This window comes from Solea senegalensis, linkage group LG16 (genome assembly GCF_019176455.1).
Source record: "Solea senegalensis isolate Sse05_10M linkage group LG16, IFAPA_SoseM_1, whole genome shotgun sequence".
Lineage (NCBI taxonomy): Eukaryota > Metazoa > Chordata > Actinopteri > Pleuronectiformes > Soleidae > Solea > Solea senegalensis.
Genome location: NC_058036.1, coordinates 14,170,965 through 14,190,317, shown reverse-complemented (window position 1 = coordinate 14,190,317; position 19,353 = coordinate 14,170,965). Strand labels below are relative to the sequence as shown.

At 40.8% G+C, this 19,353-nt stretch overlaps 1 protein-coding gene across 4 annotated transcripts in view; it reads right to left on the bottom strand.

Moving 5' to 3' along the window:
- fermt2 (FERM domain containing kindlin 2) overlaps positions 1-19,353 on the bottom strand; it is a 39,766-nt gene that overhangs the window by 2,979 nt on the left and 17,434 nt on the right. The window contains exons 4-14 of one of the 4 annotated variants that reach the window (XM_044047505.1): positions 14,607-14,735; positions 12,673-12,705; positions 10,172-10,397; positions 9,911-10,013; positions 9,470-9,577; positions 6,348-6,482; positions 5,803-5,852; positions 5,127-5,251; positions 4,869-4,975; positions 4,563-4,781; positions 1,124-1,144 (exon numbers count right to left, since the gene is read on the bottom strand). In XM_044047505.1, the coding sequence (XP_043903440.1) occupies positions 1,124-1,144; positions 4,563-4,781; positions 4,869-4,975; positions 5,127-5,251; positions 5,803-5,852; positions 6,348-6,482; positions 9,470-9,577; positions 9,911-10,013; positions 10,172-10,397; positions 12,673-12,705; positions 14,607-14,735 (1,256 nt within the window). The remainder of the gene's footprint in view (positions 1-1,123; positions 1,145-4,562; positions 4,782-4,868; positions 4,976-5,126; positions 5,252-5,802; positions 5,853-6,347; positions 6,483-9,469; positions 9,578-9,910; positions 10,014-10,171; positions 10,398-12,672; positions 12,706-14,606; positions 14,736-19,353) is intronic. The other 3 variants (XM_044047506.1, XM_044047507.1, XM_044047508.1) reach the window with 3 other exon arrangements.

Sequence of the window (19,353 nt, the reverse complement as noted above, 5' to 3'; positions counted from 1 at the left end):
AAAGCTCCCACATACAACATGTATAAACAAGCTGTGGCCACATAGCCGTCAGCACAGTGTCATCCAATAACTACAGAGCTGTCACAAACCTACTTCACACAGACAGAAAACAGACAAATAGTATAGCATTCTTTCATTTCTAGGGGACACTACTGACTACCCTCTATATGGGCACTATTTTCAGTCCTGTCATGTCTGTGTAATTAGACATTAGTAATCCATCACCGCTTTGCCTTCCTAGATGATACGTGTAGCTGCTGCTTAGCCTGGCATTTATGAGATATGACACTGGTCTCCCTTTTGTGTACCAAAAGTACACAAAAGTGACTCAGCACTTCTCTGCTCAACTGAATTACAATAACCGGAGAACTAATTAACTTCACGGTGATGGATCACTTACCTTCCGCAGGTTTCTAGTTCTGTCATTTCTTACTATGCATACATGAATTTAAAATCAGTAATAAATATTCAGGAATATTTATATATGACAACCTAATATCCAAGGGGCGTGGGTTTGAAAAATGGTCCCACAGTGATGGAACTGAATGTTATAAAATCATTAAATAATTATGACTTTCTTATTAATGTTTGATTGCAAACAAGTTCCCAAATGTGATATCAAGTGTGTCAAAATTACAGACACATGATGCAGTAAATATGGAGTGAACATAGAGACACAACGAAAAGAGGGACATTTTCTATTCTACTGCAACTCTACGTCTATGCTACTACAATGACTAGAGTATGTCCAATGTTTCCCACATACAGTATAAACTTTACATAGCCAGGTCACCCAGGTGGCTCTTTGTACGAGATATTCTCTGGAGTTATATTAAGACTATATGTGGACGCCTCTGCCGTGACGACAGCTACAGAAAACATTGTGTAGTTATTTTGAAGCCCTGCCTCACGCCGGGAAAAACATGTGCCATTTTAACATGAACAGGGACATGTTGACCCTTTTCACCGGCTACCAACACATGCCCTGTGGGAAACACTGGTGTCGTACAGCTACTTCTAGTAAAAAGTGAAGAGGTAAGACTTGAGACAATCATGCACATATCTACGTTTTTTTTTTTTTGTTTTTTAAAAAGGCACCCAGTGGACACACATCTCAACTTACCAAGTCCCTGATATAGCCTGGCTGCAGAGGGGAGGAGGAGGGGATGGGAGGAAGATCACAGAGGAATGAAGGAGATGCAAACAAGAAGAGAGAAACAAATAACGGATAAAGAGAACAAGCAAATAAGAGCAATGTTGAAAGAAAAAAAAAATAGATAAAACAACAAAAGAGGCAAAAACTGTAATTAAATTTGAAAGCAGAGCTCAAGTCTGAGGGTCATGCAACGCTTGGCCACAGGAGAGATGCGAAGCAGCAATAAGACAATTTGTAAATAATAAGAGAAAGGAGGAAGAGGTGTACAATATTTGTGCAAACTTTAAATTTTAAGTCCAAATAATTGACGTTGAACAGTGATGACAACGCTTCGGTGCAATTCCTCTTCCAGGCACATGATGGCAACACAGACTAAGCAGCACACTTAGGAGGCACCAAAATCTAGGAGTGCCATGTCTCCGTGCTCTTAAGAGTTTATAGCTATGACATTTATCATTTGTTTCCTCTCTCGTGTAAATGTATAGATTTGGCCTGAGACCAATCTAGTAAACATGAATCTGTGTCGGTGTGTATACATGAGGAGCTCAGGCACGGACGTCTCCTTGGACAAATCTGACCACAGGAAGTCCAGTTTAAGGGAGGTGGGGAGGGGTCGCAGCTGACTGAGTGCAAATGGGCTTTTCCCAGACAGTTTTCCCGCGCAGCATTCCCAGGAATGGCTCATTTCCTGTTGCCTCACACCCACTACCCATGAGTATGTGTGTCTTGGTGTGCACGGGCACATACACATACTGTACATAACGCTACTATTCTTTCATGTTGTGCCTTGGGACATTCCCATCAGTGTGTTAGAGAGTCAGATTGGACCTGGGCCAGACAGAACCACAGTCCCAGACGGACACACACACACACACCCTGCTGAGTTAATACTCCTGCCCCCTGCTCAAGCTAACCTCTGTTCTAGGCAATGAATTATGCCATAGAAGTATTTTCCATTTGTCTTTACTAAAACACATGATCGTCAGCTCCTATTCTCACTAAAATGGTCAGTGAACAGAGAAATGTGACATTTGAACATGTAATCATTCTAAGTAAAGATAACTATTATTTGATAGCAATCAACAACAACAACAGGATTTGACAGTGTACACATGGTTCATGGGAGCTTCATTTCTTCAACACTTTATGGTCTTAAAATATTGCTTTTAGGTTCCAGCTTTTCTGAAAAGGAAGTGAATGGGGGTAAAAAAAAAATGTAATACATAATGCAAAGACTTGTCAAATGAATGCTCTCCATAGGTAAATTGCCTTTTTGATGGAAATGGTAGGAATACCCTCGCTGACTGTACTCAATTCCATTGTAAGTCGCTTTGGATAAAAGCGTCTGCTAAATAACATGTAATGTAATGTAATGTAATGTAATACATCTCTGGCTAAATTAGGTATAGGTACATCGATGAATCAGTTTGAATGTTTTTTTTTTAACAATTAAAACAAGATTTCTCAGTTTCTTAAATTTAAATATTTTCTGATTTCTTTGCGCCATAGAAGTAAATTTGCTTTGTGGTTTATGGACCAAATGAGTACTCAATTCATCGAGGAAATAATCAACAGATTAATTGATTATGAACATTTGTTGCAGCCCTACAAAATATAGAATATGCTCACTTCCAATCCAGTCCTTTCTGATCACTCCTAAAGAAAAGTGCCACTGTCTCCAAGTCATAAATCACAGCAGGTCTCACTACCATCTTGTAGACATTTCCTTTCACTTTTGCTGCTATCTTTCCATCACACACCACCCATTCCACCCTGCCTCTCACTCTCTTCTTCACCTCTCGTGCACTGTCCATAGCATTGGAGGGTTGACCCCAGGTATTTAAACCCCACTTTCTTTACCTCTACTTCTTGTATCTTCACTGTACCACCTGTCTCACTGTACCACACACACACACTCTGTCTTGCTCCTACTAACCTTTATTCCTCTTCTCTCCAGTGCATACCTCCACCTCTCCAGAGCTGATGTAATCCCACCTTCACTTTGAACCCACCTCACCACTGTCCTGCACCACCCTCACATACTTCCTCATACAATACCACACAGTTCCCCCTAGCACTTCATCATAAGCTTTCTCCTTCTGGCCTTTTCTACACACATCTCTATCAGAACTCTCAAAGCAAAACTTGCATCTGTGGTAAGATGTTCTTTCTAAATATTAACTACTATACTTTAAAATATAATAACTGATTCAAATGGGTACTGCATTAATTCAACTTGGCATTGAATGATCATAAACAGAACAAATAAATTGCAGCCTATTACGCTAATTGCGTAGTTTTAAATTGCAATTTGAAAATGATTAATTCCTCAGCCCTAAGTTAAACCCACAGGTTGACCTGTCTCAAAATGCATCACATGACCAGGCTTCATATCACTTTTTTGCACCGTTATTTTAACATTAAATCCAGCAACATTTAAGGGATTTCCCAACAGATCTAAAGAAAGTGAAAGTGAATAAAGGCATTGTAGACATCATCTCATATGATCAGTCATGTCATTCACGATACTTCCCTATGAAGTGCATCCCTTTAGTAAATCTCTTCTCAATAATTTTCTGTTTCTCATCTGCCTCTCCAGACCTCCAGATCATTTATGAGTCATGAGACTTACTGTACCCACATCTCTCTAAACCCTGAGCAACACTACTGTACATTAAACAAAACCAGACTGAGTGAGACGTCTGTGGTGAGACCCCCTCCTCCCTTCCTCACCTAACACAGCCGTGGAGTTCGTGTGCTCAGCTGTTTCATGCATACACACACACCAGCCTGTTGCTTGCACACAAAGCCACTGGGCACACTGTCAAATCAGCCTAATTCATCCTTAGTGTTTGAATGGCAAACCTGGTTATAAAGATGTTTACTACTGTCATGTAGTTGCGGTCTTTGCCCCCCAATGTTGTGTTTAGACAAACAAATGCAGATTCCTCTCCTCTCTTACCACCCGACATCTAAACGCCTCCAGCTCTTCTGTCGACAAACACTAAGACTGAGTGCTTTAAGATCAAATCGAGTAACTGTTGCAGTCTGACGGCAGCAGCTCTCCTGTGCATGTTGAGCGGTTTGGACGCCTGTTGTCCTGGTTTCCCCTCGGACACAGAGGGGTGGGGAAGTGGGACAGAAGGAGGAGGAGGAAACGTAAAGGAGGGGGAGAGGAGGGAGGTTGCATTCCAATGCAAGACAATCCTGATGCCAGGAGGCACCCATCTGGGAAGTATCAAATGCTGCTCCGTCCAACTCATCAAACAAGTAAACAACCTCCCACTAAATACACATTAAGCCAGATTAGTTACCTTCTTTCTGTCTGTATCTGACTACAAACATTATCTTCTAAATTGCAGTAAGTGGGCCTAACAGTACCTTCAGTACAAACTGTGTCGTTTACCTGCTTGTTCTTGTACTTTTTCAGGTAGCGTGGGGACACCAGGCATTCTGGGTTGATATCAGTGGTGATTGGCTCAATGAACTGAGGGTCTGGGTTCATATGCTGCATCTTGAGGAAGGACAGAATGTTCTGGACTTCCAGGTTGTAAGAGCTGTCAGCCATGGTCTTCCCTTTGGACGCCAGGCGACACGCAGCCATCCAGTGGGCATATTGTTTCTCCTGAAGAAGAAAGTGCAAAACAGATCTTTAAGATCTTGTCAGAGAAGCTCAAGTGGCAGGAAACAGGTGCAATATATTCAATCCTACCGTGTCACACCGGAGCCAGATCTCATTCATTCCATCAGCCACAGGGATTAGCAACTTGATGTTGAATTTCTGACCCGAGATGTTAACATCTGGAGTTACCTCACAACCTACACATGAGAAGCCACAGTGCAGAGCGGAAAAAAGAGGTCAAGGGTCGTACAAATTTTTTCTCTTGCAGTAAAATAAAGCGTTGAATTCTTGCCTGGGCATGAAATGATTTGTTTGTGTTTGTTTCTGTGTAAATATATGCATCTGCACCTCTTAGATTCATTTGGTGAGCAGGTGTCCCGTGTGCTTCCTCTTTACTTTTGTAACAGGAAATTGTGATATCCTTGAACGTGCACCAGTACTGCTTATAGCCCTTCAGCGTCAGTTTCTTAGGTCTGGAAAATATATAGTATAGAGTGGGAGACATGGCATACATTAGATGAAAAAAGCTGCTCATTTCTTATTATTAACGGGGGAGGGGGAATTACAGGCGAGTCCAAATGAGGGGGGAGGCATCTTGAGTGCAGAGTCAGCGACAGCAAAGTAAAAAGGAAAGGAGCCAAAATTGGACAAGAACATTAACGGAAAGCCATTAAAGAGGAAATGCCTCTTGATATCATCCCCCCTGATGATTTATACATTTTATGAGACAATCACCACAGGGTTCACCTGCCTGTCAGCAAAGGCCTACAGCCAAAACTGAACAGGGTTCAAAATATGCTTTGTCCAAAGGTAATTACTTCAAAAAATACTAATCTGCAAGCTCAGCCTGCAAATATGCTCTGGCAAACAACCTTGCCCATTACACTGATGCAAACCAGGCAATAGCACTCTTATTTTGCCAGAAAATATTATTTCAATTTATTTCAATAATACAATCTTTGAATGAACTCTCACGCAGTTGTTACACAGAGTGTTTGATAACTGAAAATGACTGTGGACTCACTTGAAGACTTTGACGTAGTCGGCTAGCTCAGGAATAGATGTGATATCACCCTACGAGAAAGGGAAAAAAATTTCATTAAAGGCTCAGATGGCTATAAAATGAAATAAGAAGATGATGAAACAAAAAAAGACACTGGCTTGATTACCAACGTAATTTATACTCATCAAAATTCATGTGTAATATCTTAAAGTTCTGTTTCCTTCTATAAGCTGTGTGACTATTTAATGTCAGCCTTTGTGGGGATTTTACAGATTTCCAACACCAAAAGCTCTTAAATTCATTTCTTTATACATAATAGTGTGAAAGTAAGCACTTGAATGTCATTGTTATTTTCCTCCCCTGGGTCAGTGAGCAATATCAGCAGATATTTGCTACTGTTGAATTCCCCTGTCATCAGTGGTGTTAATCAGTCCACAGCAGAAAAACAAAAAGGACCAAACACATTCAAATAATACGTTTAGAATTAAACAACAACCCAATGTCCACAGTGCACAACCAAATGCATTTCACAGAACAAATATGATGATATGACAGTGTTGCTATACCAGTGTGTTGGACGTCTTCCCTCCTTCCAAAGTAATCTCCAGATCTGACAGGGCTGCATCCACCTCATCCACCTCCTTCTCACTGTTATTCATGTGGTTGTCCGAAGCCATGATTGACAGCTTGTTGATGTGGTACTGAGGAGAAGGATATGCACTGGTTTAGCCCATCTTAATAACAAGTGAAGCACTTCATTTTCTATGTCGAATCAAACTGTACCTATCACTTGGTATCTTCACTGCAGAAATAAAAACAGAAATTAGTAATTTAAATTGCAGTCGGGCCGCTTAAGGATGAGTGACCAATGACTTTTCTATAATCTTGGATTCAGACTTCAAACACTCTCACGGCTTAGAGAACTCTTCAAAAGAAAGTCCTTAGATTTCCTAGATCTGCACATTAACCCATCACATACAGAGACATATAAAGAGTCTCCTTGGTAACATGAGTAATGTGTTTATTGTTATGGAGAAGCTTTCATGGTGTTATTCACAATGTATGATGTTTCCAATCACAGCTGTTTTTTTCTCTCCCTTCAAGTGAAAAACAACCAGACTCACAAAATACGGGAAGAAAGAGTTAGATGGAAATAGACTTTACTAGCGAATGTTAGAAACTACAAAACCTTTGTCAACAGTTTTCCTAATTTTCGACTGGTGCATAAAACCTTACAACTATGTATAATAAAGAGGAACTGGTCTGTGCTAATTACCATATAAATACTTCAAGACTTTACTGGAATTTAGGTTAGCAAGTGGAGCCAGAGAGCACCACTACCTTTTCATATGAAAATGGCATTTTACATTAAAAAACAAAAGGATTGTTGGCAAGACGAGCATATTATCTTCATATCAGAAGTAATCTGCATCCTTACCAACACACCTAAAGATGTACAATATATCAAATGACCATCCAGGTGCACCAGGCATGTGTGTGCGTGTGTCAGTGTTTACAGGAAGCTGATACTCTCCTCTGCAGCTGCTGAAACAACAATGGTGAATGGTAAATGCAAGGATCACCATTATGAAAATGATGATGACTTTAAAGTGAAACTGAAAGTAAACGTAAATGCCGATTTTCGCGCACAGCTGATAGTTGAGCTGCAGGAGAATGGAGATGGGGGGGTAACTGCTTCATCGTTTTTAACGGCCTCTGTTTCTGCCTGTACGGGTAAAAACACAACCCCAAAGTTTTACGGCATCTGTTTTCGGTGCTCATAATGCCAGAGTATGAGCAGAATTTATGTGTTTTTAAATCAAAACGGAGTAGTGTGGATACAGCCAGGGTTTACCAGTGATGGAACAATCTTTGAAGACGAGGAGACTAGTTTCATGGTGAAGTAATAGGTAGTGGCGACTCATTGAGAGAAGTAGTTTATAATGGTTGACAGTGCATCCTCCAGCATGTCTTTGAACTGTAACCGCCTGTTTTTGTTTTTTTTACTGGGAACATATGTGCAACAGGGGACAATAGTTGTTCAACAATAGAGACGCCAATTAATCAAGATGGGCCCATTACTAAAAACCTGACCATGGCTTCTTTTTAGAATGAGTCATGGCCACTAAACACAACTTGTTGACAAATGGCATTTATAATGTCAACCCATCACCAACCCCCACTAATATATGGAAGAACAGCTGTGGAGAGAATGAGAGACACAGGGACAGAGTTTGAGAGAGATATGCGAGGCTTCAGCCAGCTAAGGTTACAGAATGTGGGACAAAGGGCTCTCAGTGACAGTCCATTCCCCCTCCACAGTCTTTTAAACGTTGCAACACTGATGGGCTTGTTTCCTGTTTGTGTGAATGAGTGCCTGAGACCATATGTTTATCTGCTGAGGCACCATGTACAACCTGTGCCTCAAGTTTCTTTTCTCCTGATGACCTCATTCGTATGTACTGCCAAAGAAACTTCCAGGTGATAACATACCAGGACAAGCCTGTAACGTGCTGGAAGTGGACAATCATTGCTCTTTATTTAGACCTTGTGTATCCTCTCATAACAGTGAACTCAATACCTAATCTCTGAGCTCATACTAGCTGGCTGAACTGTAGTAGCTACCAAAGTGCTAACAGACAGGTAGCAACAGAGTAGTAAATATGCATCTCTCTCTCTCTCTGGAAGAGTAACAAGAAACCAGTTAAGTATAATTATAACTGGCCTGATGAAACACACCTAACACCTCAGAGTGTAAAACAGCTTTTAGAGGAATGCGAATGAGTCTGAGGAGAATGTGTGCTGATGGGGTGGGTGGTCTGGGCTGAAGCACTAGATCCCAGAGTCCAAGATTCTCTATAATTACCCTGAGGGTGAGGACAGGGTGGCGTCTTCAGGTCTTGGCACCCACAGTTTATGAGGGTCAGAAATAGTAGGGGCACCAACACCAGACTAAAGGGGGCAACCTAATGGGGCAAAGGGGCTCACATCTGTACAACCACTCTATTAATCCTCCTTTAAATCATTCACTCTCATCTGATCTTCCTTGTGGTTGCAAAAGAGATAGTGTGTGGCTGATACTGTCTTAAGTGCAGGTCAGTATGAAAGGCTGCAGTGTGGTTACATATTCACATGAAGCCTAAAGTCTTGAACCAGATCCCAAACATGCTTAAAACTGAATTATATTACAGAAGGAATTGTAGTTGGAAGAGTTATTTTCTTTTTTTTTTCAACAGGTCACAAAATCAGAGTTCACTAAACTCTCACTTGTTCAACCAAGAAAAGCAAATGTATTGTTTACGTTAATTGTGATTCATTATTCATAAAGGTTTTTTGTTTAAAAATGACTTATTTTTTCCAATCATGCCAAGTCATGAATAATATGAATTGATTCATATTAAAGCATATTTATGAGCCCAGTGGGAATCTATAATAATACTCCCACTGACTAATTCTGCAACACTGAAAAAGCCAAGTTTTAGTATGCATGCTGCAGCAAAACTCACAGCCTTAGGTCTCAGCTCTGGGCTGCAGGCCCATCCAATTTATTAGCTTGTGGTTAAGGAAATGTACCCATTGCCCAATGAAACTAAGAATGCTGGTCTTCAAATTTTTGTCCTTGACAAAACAATGCTGAAACCGGAAAATTTAGTTCATGCTAAGACAAAGACACGCAAAGCTCTCTTACCTGCAGGGCAGCAAACATCATCATTTCTTCCTCTGTGCACTCAATTTCCTCAATCAGGATAGCCCATTTGGCCTGTTCATAGAGCTGGTTCACTCTGATGGCATCATACTGTGGACACAAACATGCAAACAGAAGATAAATAAACAGTACCTCACAGGACCATCACTAAACCAGGTGAAGTAATAATTAATGGTTAGCAATAACAGGGGGATGGAATGAAAATTTAAAAAAGTTGAGTCAATTGCTTCACCTCGATCTGTGCGATATCCTCGATTGTAAACTATGACATTTATTAGAAAATACTACAGCATTTAAGCTAATTCATTCCCAAAATATCCTCTGTTTCAGAATCTTTACCGAGTACTCTAGATTCATTAAATGGCTCATCTTCACTTCAACGACTGCAAAACAAATGAATATTGCTACATCTTTGAGACATACCTTAGGGTTGAGATCGAAGAAACTGTGGTATTTAAACCTCAGCAGCAGCACCTCATTCTCCTTCACATCCTGCTCCATTAGAGACCTGGAGGAGTCCAACCACCTGCACAAACAGTGAGCGTGGCTACTTAGAAAATAATGTCTTTCCAAACACTTGTTGTTATTCTGCTTTGATCAACGGCAGAAAATATTTTACAATCAACCACCAGTATTTGTGACTATAAGCAGTTTAACCAAACCACTATGCAAAGTTCCTCTCACCCCTGGTTGATTTTGGCTTTGTCGAGCAGGGACTGGGGCTTGTACAGTTTCACCAGGATATCTGGTGAGGAGATTGGCTGGCTGACAGCGAGGATGCTGGGATTGCCCTCAGACAACGGGCTGTCCCCGAACCAGGCAGAAGTCGGTGACAGCGGGCTGCCGTCCCTGGAGTCGTAGGTGGGGGTCATCGTCTTACTGTACAAGCCTGGACTGGAGTAGATGCTCCCTAAAAACACACAGCATTCCATTACAGTAGTCCAAAGAGAAGGGTTACACTCACTTTACACTTACATTCATCAAACACGCAATTACATTTTAATAAAAACAGCACCATTCTAAAAAGCACACACACTTGCAGCCTGGCCAGGCCAGTTAGCCGTCAACACCACCATGTGACTATCAGCCCACACTTAGCAGATGAGTGGCTTCAACAACGTCCTCCTGCTGATGGTAGGGATTGATGTGGATCAGCATGCAGATGATGCACTACATGATCAGGGTCACCCACTTACTCACAGTCAAAAACCTGCAGGAATGCACTGCACACAGCAAACTACTACACAACTTGCCACAGAGAGGAGAGGAGGAGCACAAAGATATGAGGGGATGACAGGATTACAAAAACAAATCTGGTAAAACATCTGAAACCTGAAGTGTAAGTGTACAACTTCAGTAATTTGTCAACATATTTGAGACTGAGGTTTTTCCAATATATTTGTGGTTTTGTTTTTCCATTGTTTTTCCTATTGTGGTTACAAAAATAAGTGAAGCCGTTTGCATTTCCTGTTGGCTGGCCTTACTGAGTATTTTTGGCTCCACATCCCTTCATTCCCTCTCTCCTTCTGTAGGGCCGAGGTCAAGAAGCAACACTGGCTAAACCACTAAATCCCTTCTGAAATCAGGAAGTGGGCCTGGTTTGTGTTTGTGAGTGTGCACAGTGCACGCGTACATGTGTGTTTGCAAGCGAGGTCATGAGAATAGGGTGCAACCTATGGCCACCCATCCCTTGTGTGAGAATGTTTTTATTTAGCAACTCTCTCAAGGTCCCCCAATGCTGAGTTAATGATGAGGTCAGGGAGAGTACTCTCATCTCCTGTAGGGTCTCTTCAGGAATCCCAACTATCCAGAGACTCTGTGTATAAGGAGAAAGCTGGCAGCCCATAAAAAACACAACTAGTCCTCCTCCATCCTGTTTACTGACTCCCTAATACAAGCGAAAAGGCACAAAGAATGTCAACATGACTTGACTCCCCAGTGCTCCGACACTGGGGATTTGTAGAAGGCTTAGCAGTAAGGAGCTGGACCACCATGCGCTGGTAGGATTCGTTGATAAACACACAATCATTTCTTATATTATATGAAAATATTAAAAAAAATAATCATTTAAGATAATCTGATCAACAACCATGTTAAATGATCAGCTTTCCTGCAAAACAGTGAACACACGTGAATCAGCTGTCATGAAAATGAGCTAATTTAGTTAGCTCATTTTCTTTAAAAAGTTAATTTTGCACTGTGATTACTGGTCTGCTTTAACAGTGCTTTGGTTTTATTTATTTATTTTTCATAACCTACATTTTAATATTATACAATACTGATTTCTAGGGCAGGTGCAATAGTGTTTTTTTTATTCTGTAATTTCCAGTGCTGGGTAAGTTACTTTAGTTCGTTTTTGTGTTTAAAAGCATTAAGTTACTTTACAATGTTACCTTGTATGCAAAGTGATGTGTTACGTTACTTCTGCTTTATCTTTATCAAAACACCTGCCGGAACGTGGTGTTAGAACTTGTCACTCTAATTCAGAGGAATCAACTATGAGCAGACTTTCGTTCAGTGACCTGGCTCAACAACTTACTTTAAGAAAACAAAGATAGTGTAAATCCATAAGTTATGTAATTTAATGGATGCTTTAATTAAGGATGCTGGGAAATTCAAATCAGGGTTCAAAGAATTTTATAGAAAGAGTTGACTGTCTGTAATACAGATTAAATAAATATTTTATTACCCACAAAACTAGCAGTATGAAACTGATAGTTGCAGAAGAAGAAGACCATAATATCATCATGAATGTCAGTGTCTGTTCACCTCAGTCTCTAAATTAATAATCAGCAAAAAGAAAACTCCTTGTTTAGATGTGAGAAAATATTGCTGACATTGTTTCTCACAGTTGTGAATGACAACAAATGATGGTTAGCCGTTTGTTGTCTGTCATTTTCTGTGTGTTGTTCTGCAGCTGCCATAGAAAATTCCTTGTGGGGACAATAAAGTATATTCGATTCATTGTTTGCTTAATCTGAGGCGAACCCTTACACCATGTGACATTTGTACAGCTGACTTCCACTACAGGAGCAGTCAGGTGACCTGGCTCCTAGTCCTAAAGGGTTACCAGTGTCATGGGACCGCAACACTCAAGTGTTCAAGGGGAAGTCACATGGAGGGAAGGGAGGAAAGGGGACGAAGCAGTGTTGAAGAGTAAAGGACAGAGGAAGAGGAAAGCTTACCTTTGACAGGTCCGATGTACACTACCTCAGAGGCTAGGACGAAAAGAGAGAGAATAATAGAAAGAAAGACAAGAAGGGAGTGGCGGGACGAAACAGAAAGGAAAACAACATCAAGTGGACAGATATAAGATGCTGAAACCGAGGTAAAAGAGGACAGGAGAGGAGACAAATATAGAGAAATAGAAGAATGCCAACTCCCTGCCTCAGGGTGGATGACTCAGTTTACCCTCTTTGCAGAGGGAGAACACCCTGGCATGGCTAGTGAGGTTCTGTCATTTCCATCCACTCGATTATAACCAGCACAACTGAGTATCTATGCAAGACACCGGCCAGCGTGACCCAGCCCTGCATGTATATGCTGCAGCAAAGATATAAAGTACTCACTGGCAGAGTTATGCCATTCTCTGTGCTGACACCAATGTAAAATTAGATGCAACAAGCACATTAAAATGTGCCGCTCCCAGGACCTGGAGCGCTGGTATCATGGGCAACATCATGGCTCTCAGAGCCACAATAACAGCTGGAGATTAGTCACTGTGTATTTTATTTTTCGACAAAAATTACCACTTCTGCGTGGTAACCGACATGAGTGAGCAGACAGACGAGGAGTTTCCTCCTGTGATACATTTAAAGATGGAGATTGTGGTTTAGGAAAAAATTGGCAGTTTCTTTAAGTGGAAATAATTGGTCATGTACAGTTTCACCATCCACCCATGATATTTTTTTCTGTTTGCCCTGCTTTAGAAAAGTATTGAAACAGCTACAGGAATATGAAAACTCCATCTTTGTGATGATTGTTTTGCTAGACAAGTCTGTGATTCTGATTTCATCTCTGCCGAGTCTTGAGATTCCTATCAGCAGATATGAGCCAAGAGGTCAGCCCTTCCTCACAAGGGACAAAATAATGCCTTAAAACTTGACCATGAAGTACACCATCTGATTGCAGCATGTGATTGATCTGACAGGGAGGAGCAACAGGAAGTGTGTAAGTGACAGTATACAGGGAGAGTGGTAACAGTAAACACATTCTACAAATTCCTGTCAAAACTCTTTTTCAGAACCACCTTGTACCATGACCACAGCTGCCCACTGGGGGGGAAGAAATAATTCTACACCAGAGGAATTAATGTATCACACCCATGAAATAAAGTGATGCAACTTTGGGTGTGACTCTCACATGCCGTTTTCAGAAAAACAAAGTTATCCAGGCCTCTTTTGACTCACATGAGTGTTTATATCCATGCTAAGCTGAGTCTGATGAGACAGATTCAAGTCCAGGGCAGAAGAAACTCAGACTAGACAAAGAGTCTGTTTCACCATGTCTCGTAGTGTTGGCAGTTTGGCTTAACGCCGACTCTTGTGACAGTGGTGTACCCGGTTTTGTTCTGCTTCTCACTGATTACATGACTGCAAATCTCCCATCAGTGGGCGGAAGGAGGGACGAGGGCCACTATAGACGCTGTTGCACACCCTGGTTTGGGTTTAAAATGGCAGCGTGACCAACTATGTGTGGAATTTCAACCATTCTTAATTCTCCCTGCCAAGGAGATGGCTGCAGATCCCATGCAGGTCTCAAACTAACACATTCATATTTGGTCATTAGAAGCAGGGTGCAGCAATCTGTAGTTATCTTCGTGGTTTCTGAACCGTGAGCACAAACGGAGAGAAGAAAAAATGGAAGACACTCCATTGCATTCAGTGGAACCTGTTATTCAACCTGCTGCTTGAGGGAAAAGAAATTATTACCTTTCACAATGAAATGTAAAAATAAAACTCAAAGCTCCATACTTACTTCCATGTAGAGTCTAAAAAACTGAGTGCAAGTGCTGTAACTTCTGTAATTTCTATGCTTTCTTCAGCTGGAACACACTATAGCAAGTGCTTTAAAGCTACACATGGTTGATTTGCGCATGAGGTTTTCTCTTTCAACTCACCTGATCCAGGAGTCAACAGTGGACCCTCCAGCTGTAGGTCATCCTCTTCTGCCTCCTCCAACTTTTTCTTCTTCTTCTTGGGATCACGAGGCTTACGCAGTAGCGATAGCTCTTCTGGATGGCGAATATCTTTAAGGGATGAGAGAACAAAGGTTCATTTAATATCACACAACATAACATTGACTAGCAACAGTGCAAAAGCAATTTGAACACCCAAGATTGGCAGGATTTGATGTCACAGCTTTACTAAATCACAAGACATTTTTAGTTCAATTACAGCCAAATAAAGCACACAAGCCCTTGCATAGATCACAAACAATGCATCTTTACTGTAACTTAAACAGAAAAACGATGAGAAGCAAAAGGGGAAAAGGAGTAAGAAAAAGCATAGAGATGGATGAGATGGGTATACTGAAGAGTTGCACACAAGAGAAGTGGAAAATTGAAAATCGCTTTTCTCAGGACAACAAATCTTGTGTCCAATCTCCAAGGGAGACAGGGAAGACACAAGCTCCGTCTTTCTCCCTCTCACTTCCTCCTGTGACTATTCCAGTCACACGCATGAAACCAGAACTACTTGCACAGCTTTCACAAAACAGGAAAAAAAACCTGAAAAGAAATCCACCTTAATGATGATCACATCCTAAAAATGAAATAAACTCCAAGATCCTAACTCTCTGTGTGAGTAAATGGACGAGCCATGTGCAAAATCCTGATCAGGCAGCAAGATACCACACTGAATATAATGACTAAAACAGAGTAGCCTCTCTCTTCCCCAGCTTCTCTGCATTATTTTTTCCTCTATCCCTTGAGCTTGGGGGCCAGGAACCATCACTCAACAGCAGCAATGGTGTTTTAAGATGGGCTTGGGATGGTTCTGATTTAATGGGTGAGACCATCAGAATCCATCACGACCAGAAGAAACGGAGCTTGTGTAGAAGCAAGCCCATCTGGATCCTCATCTGGATTTAGTTTTGCAGATGATTTCCATATATATTAAGAACTGCACTTATATCTGAGAACCTATTTTATTATTTTCCACTTTGTTTTACACAGAACTTTTGTAAAACAAAATAAAAAAAATTAAAATAAAGTATTGATATAGGATCTGTTCATTTTTAAAGATAAATACTTGACAAGGTGTTGTGGACTATTTTAAAAAAGGTTGCTGACTGAGGGTGAGGGGAACACAAGTATTAGGGGAGAGTGAACGTCTTGGCTTGGTGAGAAAGCTTGTTTGGTTTGTGTAACTAAAGCAAAAGCATTCCAGGAGCTTTAAGAACTACCAGATGGGAGTTCAGCTTCTCTTCTCTCGTGGACTCCCTCCTCCCTCATTCTTGCTCTGCTGCAATCGTGGAGCACAATCCCTGTGCCCTTATACAGCCATGTGAGTTGCAGGCGTGCTGCCAAGATTTAGCCCCCCCTGAGCTCTGCAAGACGGCCAATACACACAGTTAAGTGTCTATCAAATTGTGTATCAACGCAGGACTCCTGTCTCTTGGTGAGGCAATGCAGAGGCCTGTGGTATTTTACTACACAGTGGAAATATTAGCCATGTGTTAAGCAAGATTAATATGATATGCAAAGTAATAGAAACAGATAACTAATAAAATAGACAAATATTAAATATGTGGATCTATCTCTAAGTGGTTTATGGTCTATTATTACAAACGTTCTTTAAGTGAATGCTGGGTCTCAGCATATGAGGAAACTGTGAGTGGGGTAAATAAATTAACACATATGCTTTTCCATCTGACCCATGAAGAGAGTGGAGGCGTACTAGATATGACGGACATACAATCCAAAGATTAAAGAAGAAAAACCTGGAGGAAAACGCTCCACTTGTACTTTTCAGATAGGGAAGCAGTGCATTTCTGCTGACATACACGGCAGAGTTTGAATTGCATGTTTATAGAGATAATTTAAGAATCATGAACTGGTGGGAACTACTGTTCCTACACATACGGCATGCTTGTGGTCAGTGTCATGATGTGGTGGTTGGGTGAGTGATGTTTTTCAAAAGCTTGGTTGCCTTCCATTTGCAGAAATGACACCTTAGACAATAAGACCCCCAATCTTCCATCCTGCAGACTCCAGGCCTGGAGCCAGCGGAGAGGGGTTGAATGAGAGCCAGCTGGGCCTGCGAGACCTACTCCTTGGAACACATGATTCACTGCAGTGAGTAAGGCCAGCCACAGAAGAATCACAAACACCGTCACAGTCTAATTTTACAGCACCAAAGTTTACAGTACAAACAGATGGAGACCCTACATGGACAAAAAAATGAAACGAGTGATTTCACCTTGTATTTTCCACTGGCATATTTGAACAGATACTCATCACCTGATCAATATTAGCGAAAAGCAAAAGAATTGGGGAAAAAAAAAACAACGGCTAAGAAACGATACGTTTGCATGTGACGTGGATATTTTAAGTTGTTAGAACTTAACTGGTGATGAGTTCAATGCAGTTGAATCTAACATAATTTAAGATCTGTTTTGATGGTATATCACTCCAACTTCAAGGACAAACAAAAGCACATGATTTTTAAGTCCACTGTGCAAGAATTGGTGTAACCCAATGGTGAGAGTGCAACAAATGGAGGCCCATTCTCAAGAGCATAAGAGAACCTATGGTTATTCTTACACAAACATACTTATTTGGAGTATATTCATTTTCTGCCGATAAATCCACCTAAACGTCACATACTTGATGTTTAAGGGCTTAGGAACAGTGTCAGAGATTTCCTTTTTTTCATGGGACAGGAGGCTAAAATGGATGGTACTAAGGGGCCATTTTAAAGGGATAATAATGCACTGTAATTTAGAAGTAGGAGCTAAGGGCCACACCACATTCCACTTGTGTTTTGACAACAGTGGCCCAGGCCAGTGAGGCAGACCACAGGTTGAACAGCCTCAAATCTGTTGGACCAAGGAGCAGTCCCACACAAATTCAGAAAGGTTTCTGGAGGATAATGCATTCTGACAAAACATTTTGTTGCAACCCTGAGCTGTCAATGCATATTTCAGCCTCATCTTCCTGTGCTCTCTATGACCTGCAATAGTGACACACATGGACATTCTCTTTATTGCCTTCCTTCCCCGACCCACGTTTGATGTTCTGCATTATCGCTGAATATTTTTCCAGAGATGTTTTTTCCTCCTGCTATTCTATCTCAGATTTCCCACAAATGATAGCAAAGATGTGCTTAAAAAAAACAAAAAAACACACAGTTGCTTAAGTAGAACAGCCTGATACTTGTTACCAAGAAGAAGCGGTCATGTGTTAGTCAGTTGTGAAGAGTTAAGTTTTTTGTGCGCTGGCTCACAGGAAAAATAAAACGGCCTCCTGTTAGAGGGAGGACGTGGTGTGTGTGTGTGGAAGTGAGTCCAGGTTGTCTAGACGGGACAAGCTCATGTCTGACTATGAAGCAAATCATGCAAACCAGGAGAACAAGTTCCCTACAGAACAGATTTAGCATCACTGAAGTACTGAGGTGACCTAATTGATCTGTTGAACCAAAGAATTTCCATTTCCAGACCATTTACACCAACTGTCTTCATGTCCTCCTTCACAACATCCATGAACCTTCTCTGTGGTCTTCCTCTTTTCCTCCTGCCCGTCAGCTTCATCTTCAACATCCTTTGTCCAATATAATCACCATCCCTCCTCTGCAAGTGACCAAACCTCTCACCGTCGACTCATCGAAACGTTCAAGCTGTCCCTCAAATATGCTCATTCCTAATCCTGCCCATCCTGGTCACTCTCAATGAAAATCTCTCCAGCTCTGCCACCTCCAAATCCACTTCCTGACACAATGTCTTCAAGTCATTTTACTTTTGCATCATGTATGGATCATTTAAGTAATTAATCTAAAAATATAAAAAAGCATTACATGACTGATGCAAGTATTCACTAAATGTTCTGTTATTTATATTAGGATGGGCATAAATATTCAATTATATATTTGATTATTAAAAAGTATTAGTTACCGCAACTATTTGTAATTATATGAGAAAGAAACAAATCTGATAAATGTTTTATCAAAGACATTCAATAATTATTTCTACTCCAGTGTGAACTAATGCTGAACTTGTGGTGCATCTACTCCTGCAAGTGTGTTTGCAGAATTGATTAAAGAGGTTTCTTGAATGCATCTCATTAGCTGCTCCTCCAAGCTCAACACACTGGAGTTTACTGTGGTACGTTTTCTTGGAGGGGAGAATTTCTCTCTGACAAAATTATTGCTGATGCAGGTTTGGCTGGTGCACTAACGCTTATACAAAATCTAAATATTCAACAAATTATCCTGTTGAATATTTACATATTCAAAAGCCCATCCATATTTTGTAATATGACTGTCATATAACTGTAAGAAAAACCTTTCAGGTTCATAGTGACTGGTCATAAATAACAAACTTCCAGTAACTAACATTTCTTTAATTTGTTAAGAGCAAGTGACAAATAATAAATAAATAATAAAAATGAAGGGTGACCGCACCATGAATAAAATAACAAACTCCACATTTGTTATGATCTTCAAACTTCAAAAAGGAGAGAAAAGTGAAGGCTGAGAGAATTCTCAGAATTGTTGAGAACTCAAAAATGTGATCTTACAACGATTAGTGGAAAATCCCTCAATTCTTTACTTCACTATCGAGGAAGCAACGCAGTACAGGATGTAGGAGCTGCCAGATGGCAACAGAGGTCAAAGCGGGAGTCTAACAGAGTGATTTTCATCTTTTAC